Here is a 12349-nt window from a genome sequence, read left to right on the forward strand (position 1 = left end):
CGGACGCGGCTCGGTCGCTTCGCCTTTGCGGGGCCGCCCGCCCGGATTCCCTCAGACAGCCCTTCCCAAGCCCCCCGCCCCGACCCCCTCCGCACCTCCGCGCGCATCCTGTGGTACTGCTCAGGATTGCGGGTCAAGCCACCCACCTCCCACCACCTGGGACTCCGTCCTCTTCGCACACTGCCCGCGCACCCAGCCCCCTCCCCGGTCCTCGGCCTCGGCCAGCCGGGGTCCACCGAGGGGTTAGGTGGTTGGCATCTCTCGTAGCCGTCCGCTCGCTGCCCTCTGTCCCTGTCTGTCCCAGGCCTGGGTGACATCTGAGTCTGTTCTGCACAGCTTTCGGGCTCTGTCCCTCCCTCCCGCCCCGGGCTCCTCTTCACCCACTCCCGTTCCCAGACCCTCCTATCTGGGCGCCCAAGTCGCCCACAGCCTTGTACTTTCCGTAACATCGCAGCCCTACGACTCTCCTAGCTGCTCCTCACCACCAAGCCCATCTTCTTGCCCTCTCCCCGCCCGCCTTGCAAGCCCGTCCGTCTCCGGTTGTCCCGGGGTTTCCGTCTACGACGCCTCATGACCCCCTACCTCATCCCGGCCTCCCGGCTTCCTGCCCGCCTGAACCACGCCGCCCCTGCGCCCTCTCCTCCTCCCGCGGTGCACCCCTTCCTCCAGCCGCGGGAAGAGGGAGGCACGAGCGGGCGCCGCCTCCGGCCGGCTCCCCGAAGGAAAGGGGCGGCCGGGGAGGGAGGGTCGCAGCCGCGGCGCCCCTGAGAGCCCGGCGTCGGACTCGGCGCTTCCCTCCCGTCACCATCCGGCCCTGGGGGGCGGGACCCTCGGCGACCCTCTCCCCACCCCCAGGCTGGGGTTGGGTGTGGTATTTGGGATCCCTGGGCTCGAGTGACAAAAAACATCGGGGGTGTCATTTAGAATCCCTGTTGTCCCTAGCTTGGGGGAGGCGGCCGCGGTCTGCCGCCCTCCCTCCACATTCCCCGGCTTTCCCGGTTCCGACCCTCGCCTCTAACCCGTTTCCTGCTTCTGCCGACCGCATTGTTTTCCTGGACGTGTCCCGTGCCGAGCAGCCTTTTTCCAGCAGACACCCCCCCCCCCATACACACATTTGGCTGCCAAGAGAAGCTAGTAACCAAAAACAAAACAACTGTGAAGAGGGGCGGGGGGGGGGGAGAGAAAAGTTGTGCCCGGGTGGCTTGTCCCTCTCTGGCTTTGGTCCACTTTGATGTCCCGGGTGGTGCCCCGGTCGGGGGTCCGGGGGCCGAGTGGAGGGGCAGGATCGGGAGGGCCCCCTCGGGCTGGCGGCTGCCCAGCGCCGGCGGGGCTCGGGAAGCCGCCGTGGTGCCGCAGTCCCCGCCCGGAGCCGGAGAAGGCGGCAGCTCCAAAGTGTTTTCTTTCAACCTTAAAACAAAATCCAGAGGGAGCTTCCTTCCTCCCCATCTCGCTGGTCCGGGTTCGGCCCGCGGCGTTTGGCCGATATGAATGGGCCCAGGCCGGGGTGGGAGCGTCGTCCCCCACCCCACCCTCGCCTCGATTAGGATCTGTTCTCGGGCTGATCGCCCCCCTCCCCCTTTTCCTGCGTTTACAGGCAAGTGAACCGGAGCAAACGACTTCCGATCCAGTCCGAGCTGCTGCGGCTCCCGTTTGGGATTTGATTTGCAGCATCTCCGAGTCTGTACGACAGGAAAAAAAAAATCCCGCGAAGCACGCCCAGCCCTCCCCCCACCCGGGCACCCCAATACAAACCCACTCCCTCCCGGGGACACAGCTGGGCGCGTCCACACCCCCGCACCCCCCCCCCACCATGTTGTGCGGAAGGACTTCCACTCCCCGCCTGTGTCGTTGATGTCAGACCCCAGGCCAGCCTCCGGGCGCTGCAGTTCTCCCCGCTAATGCTGAGGCTGCGGCCCCGGCTCTAGCACAGGAACCACCAGCCGCTGCCGCACCCGGCCCCAGCGCCCACCGTCTGCATGTGCCCGCCGTAGCCGCCTGCCCAACCCGCAGCCCGCGCTCCCCGGAGCGCTGGAGACCACCGCGGGGGGCCCCTTCTGCCCTTGGGAGAAGCGGTCTTGGAGGTATTGATTTCAGTGGTTGGATTTTTTTCCCCTTGGATCTATCAATTCACAATTTGAATTCGGAAGAAAGAAGGAAATCATGACGTCCCCAGCCAAATTTAAAAAGGATAAGGAGATCATAGCAGAGTACGATACTCAAGTCAAAGGTAAGGGCTTTGGAAAAATGTCAGAATGCTTCTGCTCTGTGAACTGGCCAGGCATGCTGTTCATTTCTTTGGGTGGAGCAGGTGGGGGCAGGCTGACCCCAGAGGTGGTTTCTAGGTGGGTGTGCGCCTCCTAAGGCTGGGGCACTGAGAAGGAATTGTCTGAGTGGGTGCTAAGAGTGTCTTTGTGGGGCTGGCCATTATTTTGGTTGCCTCTTCCTCCAGGGTGGACAGGGTGGGGGGAGGGGCCGGAGGGTCTTAGGAAAAGGCGGTAATTTAACTCCTGGTGTCTGGGTCAGGACTCCTTGAAGGACAGCTGAAATCTGACAGGTGTTTGGACATGCATTTCAGAGGTTGAAGAGTCCACACAGAAAGGCAGCCTTCAGAAGGTGTACCGTTTGAAGAGTCCTGGGAGAGGCTTTTTTCCCCTTCTTTTTCTGATGCACTATATTAAAACATGGTATTTGCTATGGCACTGGGCATAGAAAGTCTCTAGCCATCTTGGGGGCACCTTATACTTGCCTAGTCCCTGGTCACCTGCATACAATCAGAGTGAGATCATAGAACAGAAGATATAAGGCTACCCACGCCCAGTTCTCTGCCCTCACCTAACCCAAATTGAGTTGGGAATGTTTGGGTTTCAGAGTACTGCTGATAACTGAAAAATGAGAAGACATAATTGTTTAACCCTTCTGTACTGTCACCCTCTGCTCCAGGCAGGATACATGCTCTCAAAGGTCTATTTTCCCCTCTGCAAACATGTGAGATGCAAAGCAAAATATAGATGGATTGAATACAAGGAACCTGTCTCCCTATCTAGTCCACCACCAGACTTGGCTGGTCAGTCAGTCCATGTCCATTAGCCTTTTCTTACCCAGCATTTCCCTTAGGAGGACTTCCTGCCTGTGAAAGAGCCCTAGCTTGTGTTTGTGCAAGACACTGTCCTTTCCTGACCAGTCACTGGAAAAAGCCATGTGGCTCCAGCCCATTGAGACCTTTGCTGGGGAGTGGGAGAGGTAGGTAGCCCTGAATGCTACACCACATGGTTGGAGCTCTGGGTTTTCCTTTGTTTCAGAGTACAGAGGGAGGGGCCCCTCCTTCTTTCCCTGCACCAATGCAAGGAGACCTTTTTCTATTATAGAGGACTTGGGAAGGACCATGTCTCCCTTCTTCTGATTGCCTGGGGTAGGGATAGAGTGAAAAGGGCAGTTCCCTTATGCCTTTGAAGGTTGGCAGGTAGTTTGAAGTCCCCATTGTGTCTGAAGGATCTTTTTATGTCATCAGTTTGGTCAATGTTGGAAGTGTCCTAAGGGACCGTCTATCCACTTGGCTGCAAATATTGGTAGGTTTATTACAGAGATGGGGGAGTTGATTGATTGATAGCTTCAGTTGGACTGGGATTGAGAGAGGTGTGGTTGTGAGTTATAATTGAGGTCTTGGCCTCTTGTCACTGTCATAATCCCGGCTTGTTTTTTGTAAACAATAGGCCACTGGCCTCTGTGTCCTGTCCAGATGCACAGCATTCTGCCCCTGGAATCCCCCCTGCAGTTTTAGCCAGATATGTCATTTTCCCCCCCCTTCTTAATGCATCCTATTCTTAACTGTTGCCCTAGGAAGTGTTAATAACTTTGACTTTCCCAGATTTCTTTCTAGAAGCACTCCATTTGATTAAGGTGCAAAGTAATTTATATATATATTTTTTTGTGGTGCTGGGGTGTTAATAGAATCTGCTGATTTTTTTTTGGTAAAGATTTCTGAATGTCTCAAAATTAAACAATTGTGTATTTATAAATATTGTTCACTGAGATGATGTAATACAGTCAGCTATTTGGGATTTCTCCTCAACCTTGCTATACGCTGGAAATTGTTTTGCTTCACTTTGATATTTTTCCATTGACCCTGTTCAGGACAATAGAATTTTATAGGTGGCTAACCATCGTGTCTTCCTTAGAAAGGTGTCTCATGACCATTTATAAAACCGAACTGAACAATTTAGTCCATCATTTTTAAGGTGAGAAGAACACAGAGAACTTGCCAGTGGCTTACGCCTGTAATCCTACCTACTCAGGAACCTAAGATCTGAGGATCACAGTTCAAAGCTGGCTTGAGCAGGGAAGTCTGTGAGACTCTTTATCTCCAGTGAACCAGCAAAGAGCTAGAAGTAGGGCTGTGGCTCAAGTGATAGATTGCTAACCTTGAGCAGAAAACCTCAGAGATAGCTCTCTGGCCCTAAGTTCAAGCTCTAAGATCAGCATACACATAAAAAAAAAAAAAGAGTTCAGAAAACGGGTTTGTCCAAGGTAATACGGTTAGGTAGCAGCAGGTTTAAAGCTAGCAGGTTTCCTGATTCCCCATGTTCTATTCTGTGTCTTTACTATAAAACATCATCTGGCTAGGGAGGGAAAAGAATTTTACTAGGAGTCAAAATCTGTCAATGAATACTAGTAGTGATATGACAATAGTTTACATTTTGATTGCTCATTAAGTTCTATCCTGCCCCAAGTGTTTTCCATCAATGATCAGATTTAATTCTTACATCAATCTGGGAAGTGGGCATTAAGGTCACCTTCCATTCAGGAAACAGGCTTAGATAAGGCCTTTCAAGGTCACACTGCCAAACCTTCGAAGCTTGATTTCATTCATTCTTTTATTCATCATTTTGTTCTGGGTGATACAGCAGTTGAAAAGATAGAGTCCCTACTTTCATGGAGCTTATATTCCAGAACCTGAACTCCCGTGGAAGATCACAGAACTTCAACACAAAGGAGCCTGGTTGGCTGGGTTGGCTCTGTGCCTCACTGAAGCATTTTAGTTTCTTTTCTTTTGAAACAGGGGCTTGAAATTCATAACCCTCTGCTTCCTGAGTGCTGGAATTTTCCTGCATCACTACCTAGTAAGAGTATTAGTAAACCATATATTCTGTGGGATGCATGGTGCATCTTACAGATGCCAAAAAAAATTGTGATCTAGCAAGCAGTTCAGTTGGGGGATAAAAGAATGTAGTTTTTTTTTTTCTTTTTTCTTTTGGCTGGTCCTAGGGGCTTGAACTATGGGCCTCGGTGTTGTCTCTGAGCTTTTGTGCTCAAGGCAAGTGCTCTACCACTTGAGCCATTTTTGGCTTTTTATGGTTAATTGGAGATAAAAATCTCAAAAACTTCCATGGTCTTCAGATCTCAGCCTCCAGAGTAGAGTAGCTAGGATTCAGGCCTGAGCCACCCATGCCCGGTTTAAAGAGTATATTTTAAGAGAGGGAGGATCCAAGTTTAAATCTGCATGTTACATAAGTTGTCTGAGCCTCAGTTTTGTAATTGGGAAAGTAGGCAAAATAAAAGGCATTTTTTTTATGGTAGTTAGAGGTGAGGGATCAATGGTAGTCTGTGTAAGTCACTTAGTATCTGGCTCTTGGGAGAGCCTAACGCAGGTACAGGCTATCCTCTGAAGTGAGTCTTCCTTTCTTCTTGCTGACTTGGACTTCTTGCTGTGCACACCAATTGTTAAATGACAGGAAAATTTAAATCTAGGAATGAAACTTGAGTTCTAGTTTAAATTCACCCAATAGCAACAAAAGGTATATTGTGTCTGTTATTTAAACTCTTTGGACATCAGTTTCCTTTTTTTTTAAAATCAACAGGTAAATTGTTTAAGTGTAGGCCTGTACTGTGTCTTTTCTCCTAGTCCTCGATCTGCTTTTCTGTCAGGATGGTTTGAAACAAGTCAAATCTAGATAGACTTTGTGGAACTCACTCCTGGACTTTTACATCCTAAAACACCTGCTTGTATGAACCCCAAAGACCTTCTAAGGTTGCCACCTTAGTCCTGTCTAAGTATGATTTTATGAGGGGCTATCCCCTTAGCCAGCCTGCTGTGTATCTGCTTCTTGAAAACTAACATTGTTTCTGGTTTGTGGGTGTTCAGATTCCTTTGAGTGTTCATGCTTTCAGTGTTGGACTTGACAGCACTAATATTCTGAGTCTTTTTACAAGTTTTTTTTTTTCACTTTAGAAAGTACTTTCATGTATATTAACTTCTGGAAATACTTGACAACCTTGATAGGATCATGATCAGAATCTGGTGCTTTTGGTCTCTAGCTGGTGTTTGCTGGTATTTGAGAACTGGATGGTGATAAGGTATGAGGCAAGGTACCAGAGAATTCACATCACTACCTATATTCCCAGCTAATGTCTTTCCTTACTCAGAGCCCTCCCACACACCTCTGATTTTTTTTTTTCCAGTCCTGGGGCTTGAACTCAGGGCCTGAGTGCTGTCCCTGAGCCTCTTTGTGCTCAAGGCTAGTGCTCTACCACTTGAATCACAGTGCCACTTCTGGCTTTTTCTGAGTAGTTTATTGGAGATGAGAGTCTCATGGACTTTACTGCTCCAGCTGTCTTCAAACTGTGATCCTCAGATCTCAACCTTCTGAGTAGGATTACAGGTGTGAGCCATCAGCACCTGGCTTCAAGACTCCCTTTCTTTTACCCTCTTCTTGAGTTTTTAATTTCTCAGGAAAGCCAAGACTGATAGTTAATGCAAATACTCTAGGACACATAGTTTCAAACAGTCTGACAGAGTGTGCTGAACAGTCAGATTTTCTCTTGGGAACATTAGGGGTCTTGTTTCTCCCTTCTTTCTCTCTGTTTTAGGAGAACAGTATGTGTGCCCCTCAGAGCTGAGAAGTAGAATTTTGTAATTTCCATCTGGAGCATTTTGATTAAAAAAAATAATAAAAGCACAGGCCTTTGCTTGTAACAGTTTAACTCTTTCATGACTCTCTGAGAACTGAAGATGAAATTTCAAACTCTAGTCATATTGTGTGTGCACACACACACTTGGGAATGTTGATGGCTGGTATTTAACAAGCTTGATCCCTAGAGAGGTTTAGCTTAGTGCCTCACTCATGCCAACAAAGGTCTTCTCCCGAAGCTTCTTTCCTTCCAGCTCCCACCCCCCTACTCCCCAAGGGAGCTTTAAATATAATCAGTTTGTGAAAAGCTGCAGTAAAACATCTCTTTGGAATCCCAAGCAGATGCTATCATCTTCCCACAAGACAATTGAGGGCTCCTCTTCCCTTGTTCAGAGAGCATAACAACTGCAATAAGGTGAAGGCCTGGAAGAAAATGAATCTCTGGGACAAATTGAAGCACTCTACATCACACAGTTGCAAGACCCTGGAGGAAGATGGTAGATTGGAGCTAGGGCATTTGTGTGCTATGCAAAGCCTCCTTGATTGGAAACTGTTCATGAGCCCTCTCAGCTTTGCTGATGTAAAGCCTTCTTTTGGAGGGAATAGGAATGGAAATTTTCCTTGGTAAATTACTTAGAGTAACCTGTCAGGTAGGTAGGGCCTCATCTGTCTTCCACCACACTGTTGGAAGACAACCTTTGCATTTCTTTTTTTTTGTCGGTTGTGGGGCTTGAACTCTGGGCTTGGACGTTATCCCTCAGCTCTAGGCGAGCGCTCTACCGCTTGAGCCACAGCGCCACTTCTGGAAGACAACCTTTGATACTTTGTCCCTTGTGAAGTCTACTATGTCTGACCTGGCCACAGGTACTGTAGGGTCCACCCCCTTCTAACATCAGCTGGTGCTTAGATCTTGATTCTTAAACTCTTGCTTTTCACTCCAGATAACTGAGCATCCCAGTGACCCCTGTAGAGGAGGAGTAGTAGTAGTAGCAGTAGTTCTTGTTCTTGTTCTTTATTTTTTGTGGCCAGCCTTGGGGCTTGAATTCAGGGCCTAGCCACTGTCCCTTAACTTCTTTTGCTCAAGGCTTGCACTCAAACACTTGAGCTACAGCTCCACTCTGGCCTTTTCTGTTTATGTGGTACTAAGGAATTGAACCCAGGGCTTCATGTATGCTAGGCAAGCACTGTACCACTAAACTACATTCCTAGCCTCTCTAGAGTTCTTCTGAAGGAAGAGTCTTATTTGTGGCCCATGCCTCACTCTTCCCTACATTGAGAAAATACTATGTCATGATGAAAGAAATATCAGATTACGTGTACATTTCTAGTAGTAACATTTAAGAGAACAGTTTTAATACCCCAAATGATGTATTTGGTGAGAATATGGGAAAGTTACCTTGGAAGAGATTTGATTTAAAAGTAAATAATGAAGGGCTCAAGTGGTAGAGCCCTTGCTTAGCAAGTACAAGGCCTTGAGTTCCAAACCCTAGTATTAAAAAAAATGCCCCAAATACTGAAAATAAATACTGAGAACACTTAAAGTGTTTTCAAAGATTATTCACTAGCAGGGTGTAGGGGTTGGGGGCTCACACCTATGATCCTAACTACTCAGGAGGCTGAATCTGGTGACTGGCTAGAAGCCAGTCTAGGCAAGAAAGTTCCCTGGACTCTTATCTCCAATTAACTACCAAAACAAACAAACAAAAAGAACCAAAGAGCAAAAAAGTTATCATCTAACTATTCTTAAGTGTATAGTTCGTGGACATTATACTGTTCTGCCATTATCATTATCCATCCACCAAACTCTTTATCTTGAAAAATGGAAACTCTGTGCCCACTCTTTATCTTGAAAAATGGGAACTCTGTGCCCACTACATAATAATACCCTTTTCCTTTGCCATAAATCCATGGCAGCCACCATTCTACCTTCCATCTGACAACTCTAGATGCCTCTTGTAAATGGAATCATGCAGCATCTGTCCTTTTGTTATCAGCTTATTTTGCTTGACATAATGTCCTGTGTGTTTATCCAGGTTCTTGCATCTGTCAGAATTTCTTTTTAAGCCTAAATATATTCCATTATATTTGTCTGAAGCATATTATGTTTTATCCATTTGCTGATGGACATTTGAGTTGGTTCTCCTTTTTACCTACTGGAATAGTGCTTCTATGAATGTAGGTATATTCACATTATTTAAAAAATGGCCTCTGTCCAAACATTTTAGGATTAAAAAAAAACATGTCAGTATAATTACTAGTCCTCATAATTTTTTTAATTTTTTGGTGTCAGTCCTGGGGCTTGAACCCAGGGCCTGGGCACTGTCTTTTGTGCTCAAGGCTAGCAATCTATCACTTGAATCACAACTCTACTCCTGCTAGGTGGTGAATTGAAGATAAGAGTCTTACAGACTTTCCTGCCTGGTCTGGCTTCAAACCTTGATCCTCAGATCTCGGCCCTCTGAGTAGCTAGGATTATAGGATTATAGATGTGAGTCACTGATTCTTGACTTCTGGTAAATTTTTTAGAGTTAAGGTTTTATATATTCATATTTTATTATCATGAGTATGTATCTGATTTTATAACATGATCATGGTATTTTATTAACAATAAATCTTTATGCCTTTTAATAATTACATGAATTGCTAAGTTTTCACTGTAGTTTTCACAACTTTATTGTTTCTTCATAGACACTTAATGACCTGTATGTGTTTCAGGTATATAGTGTACACGTTATATACCTATGAACATAATCAAATTTTAGTGAACATATACCTCCAAATGTTTTTTATTATAGTGGATTGTTAATAAATAAGAACTATAATAACTATGTTATAGAAAAACATTAGCTTAACAATTAGTAAATGGAAGCCAAATATTACCAAACTGAAAAAAAATCAGTAATGATTCAAACTACCCCCGTTGGTTCTTATAAAATTTTCTCAGCCTTGATGTAAAAGACTCAGGGAAGTTGGGTTATTTCTCAGCTATTACTATATTTTTTAGGAGAAGGTACAGAGTGGAAGGGGAGAGAAAGGAAAGAAGTTTTACCTTTGCTAGTGACAGTATCTTATAGAACTTGCTTGAACCATTCCCCAAGGTATTGCACCTCTTTCAAGGGGCCACAAGAGAGCCAGATGCCAAAGATTCCCATAGGGGATCTGCTCAGAATGTTATAAATATGGCTTCTTTCTGTTAATGACTAATGCTCTATTGCCTGCGGAATAGGGACCAATTTTCTTTCGTAGACGTGATTTTCGTCTTCAATCTAACTGCATCCTCTCATTTTCCACTGCTTTTCATTTTCCTTTAAGACAACTGGAGGCTTGTCTGGACTATTTGCCATTCTTTAAACATATAACTATTACCTAACATTTTGTTGTTTGTTTGGGGCTTACCATATCCTAAATATTTCATCTGTTTCATTTGGTAATCCATATAAGAGGATCCACTGTCACATTTACCTGAGGAAGAAAGTGAGATGTAGACATTCTTTAACTTACCCAGGGACTGCTGGGAGAATGATAGAACAGGCCTTAGCCTCCTAGAGTGAAATTTGATTACTACAGGTCATGGCCTGTTCCCTTTTTCCCTACCCAACCCACATCTTTACCTGTTCAAATTCCACCCTTCTGATCAACCTTGACTATTTGGGAATGCCTTCCTCTATCATAGTGAACAGAGATGACCTCTCTACAAAACACTTCTGTTAATAGATCTCCTGTGGCAGTGATGTTCCTTTTTTTTGGTCAGTCATGGGGCTTGAACTCAGGGCCTGGGCACTGTCCCTGATCTCTTTTTCTCAAGGCTAACACTCTACCACTTGGAGCCACAGCACCACTTTCAGTTTTCTGGTTGTTAATTGGGGATACAAATCTCCCAGACTTTCATGCCCAGGCTGGCTTTGAACCACAATCCTTGGATATCAGCCTCCTAAGTGGCTAGCCACTTAGGCCTGAGCCACCAGTGCCCAGCTTATGTCTGGTCTTATATGTCAGTTTTTTCTCTTCTATAGACTTCCGGTAGGAATGCCTTGAGGTTGGGTGGTACACTATAAAGAATATAAGTGTTGGAAACAGACTTGGATTAGAGTCTGTCATTTTGCTCTTCAACCTTACTCGAGTCACTCAATTTGTCTTTTAAGTATTTTCTGTAACATGGTGATGATAACTACCTTGCTCTTTATTGCAAATACATGGATTGCTCAGTTTATGACAAATACTCAATAGCTTTTATTATTAAGTCCTTTCACATAGAAAACTTGTCAGGAATACTGTTGTAGCCCAAATGGTAGCTCTCAGAAAATATTTATTGACTATAATACATGAGCGAATAAATGGAGGACTTAGGAATAGACTATTTCTTTTAGAAATAGTTTCTTAATTTGATCTAGACAATATATATTTGTGCAGTATCACCAAAGTGATTAAAAACAAACAAAATAACCATTTGTTATTCTGTGGAAGTCATAGCCTAATGGACCGTTTACATTCACTATTTCCAATTTACTCTGCTCACAGTTTTTCTGTTTTCCTTTTGGTAGTACTGGGGTTTGAATCCAGGCCCTTGAGCTTGCTAGGCAAATGATCATCTACACCTAAGCCACATTCCCAGCCCTATCCTGCTTACATTTTATATCACTGCAGAGCTCACTGTCCCAGTTTCATTACTACTGCATGTTGTGCCATGCGTTATGCTTTATCTATGCTGTGTCTTCTCTTTGGATTGAATATTCTTCCTTGAACCTAAAAAAATTTAAGCTGGGTGCCGGTAGCTCACACCTGTAATCCTAGTTAATTAGGAGATCTGAAGATTGCAGTTCAGAGCTAGCCCAGGCAAGAAAGTTGCAAGACTCTTAGCTCTAATTAACCACCAAGCCAGAAGTAGAATTGTGGTTCAAGTAGTAGTTTGCTAGACCTGAGCAAAAAAGCTCTGGGACAGAACCCAGGCCATGAGTTCAAGACTCAGGACTGGCATACTCTCGAATGTGTGTGTGTACACACATGCACACATGCACACACACACACACACACACACACACACACACACAATTTATGTATCCTTTGGAAGTCCAGCTTAGAAGTTAGCTTCACTTTCCTGCATTGCCTTGCTTTCTGACAGTAACCTTGTATAGGACTCAAGCAGACTACTGCTGGCATCTCCCTGGCCCTTCTCAAGCACCCAGTCTTAGGTGTCCTTGTACACAACTGTGTTATTGCTCTCATAAGATTATGTTGTAATTTCATTGTTTACTTTGCTTACAATCCACTGAGCACATTTAGATTATAACTATCTTTTATTCATTTCCCTGTGTCTGGCTTCTGGTTTAAATCAAATCCTATAAAATGTTTATGAATTAAATTGCATTGTTTTCTGAATTGAAGGAGGGTATGCCAGAGCCATGCTACTACACTTCTGCAATTCTGTCTCTACTCCAAAAAAACCC

General features: G+C 45.5%; 1 protein-coding gene across 4 annotated transcripts in view; it reads left to right on the forward strand.

Moving 5' to 3' along the window:
• Srgap2 (SLIT-ROBO Rho GTPase activating protein 2) overlaps window positions 1–12349 on the forward strand; it is a 243038-nt gene that overhangs the window by 182 nt on the left and 230507 nt on the right. For all 4 annotated transcript variants that reach the window (XM_013017480.1, XM_013017481.1, XM_013017478.1 and 1 more), the window contains exon 2: window positions 1595–2227. In XM_013017480.1, coding sequence (XP_012872934.1) covers window positions 2161–2227 — 67 coding nt within the window. In that variant the 5' untranslated portion in view covers window positions 1595–2160. The remainder of the gene's footprint in view (window positions 1–1594; window positions 2228–12349) is intronic.

The sequence above is a fragment of the Dipodomys ordii genome, unplaced genomic scaffold (assembly GCF_000151885.1).
Source record: "Dipodomys ordii isolate 6190 unplaced genomic scaffold, Dord_2.0 Scaffold35, whole genome shotgun sequence".
Lineage (NCBI taxonomy): Eukaryota > Metazoa > Chordata > Mammalia > Rodentia > Heteromyidae > Dipodomys > Dipodomys ordii.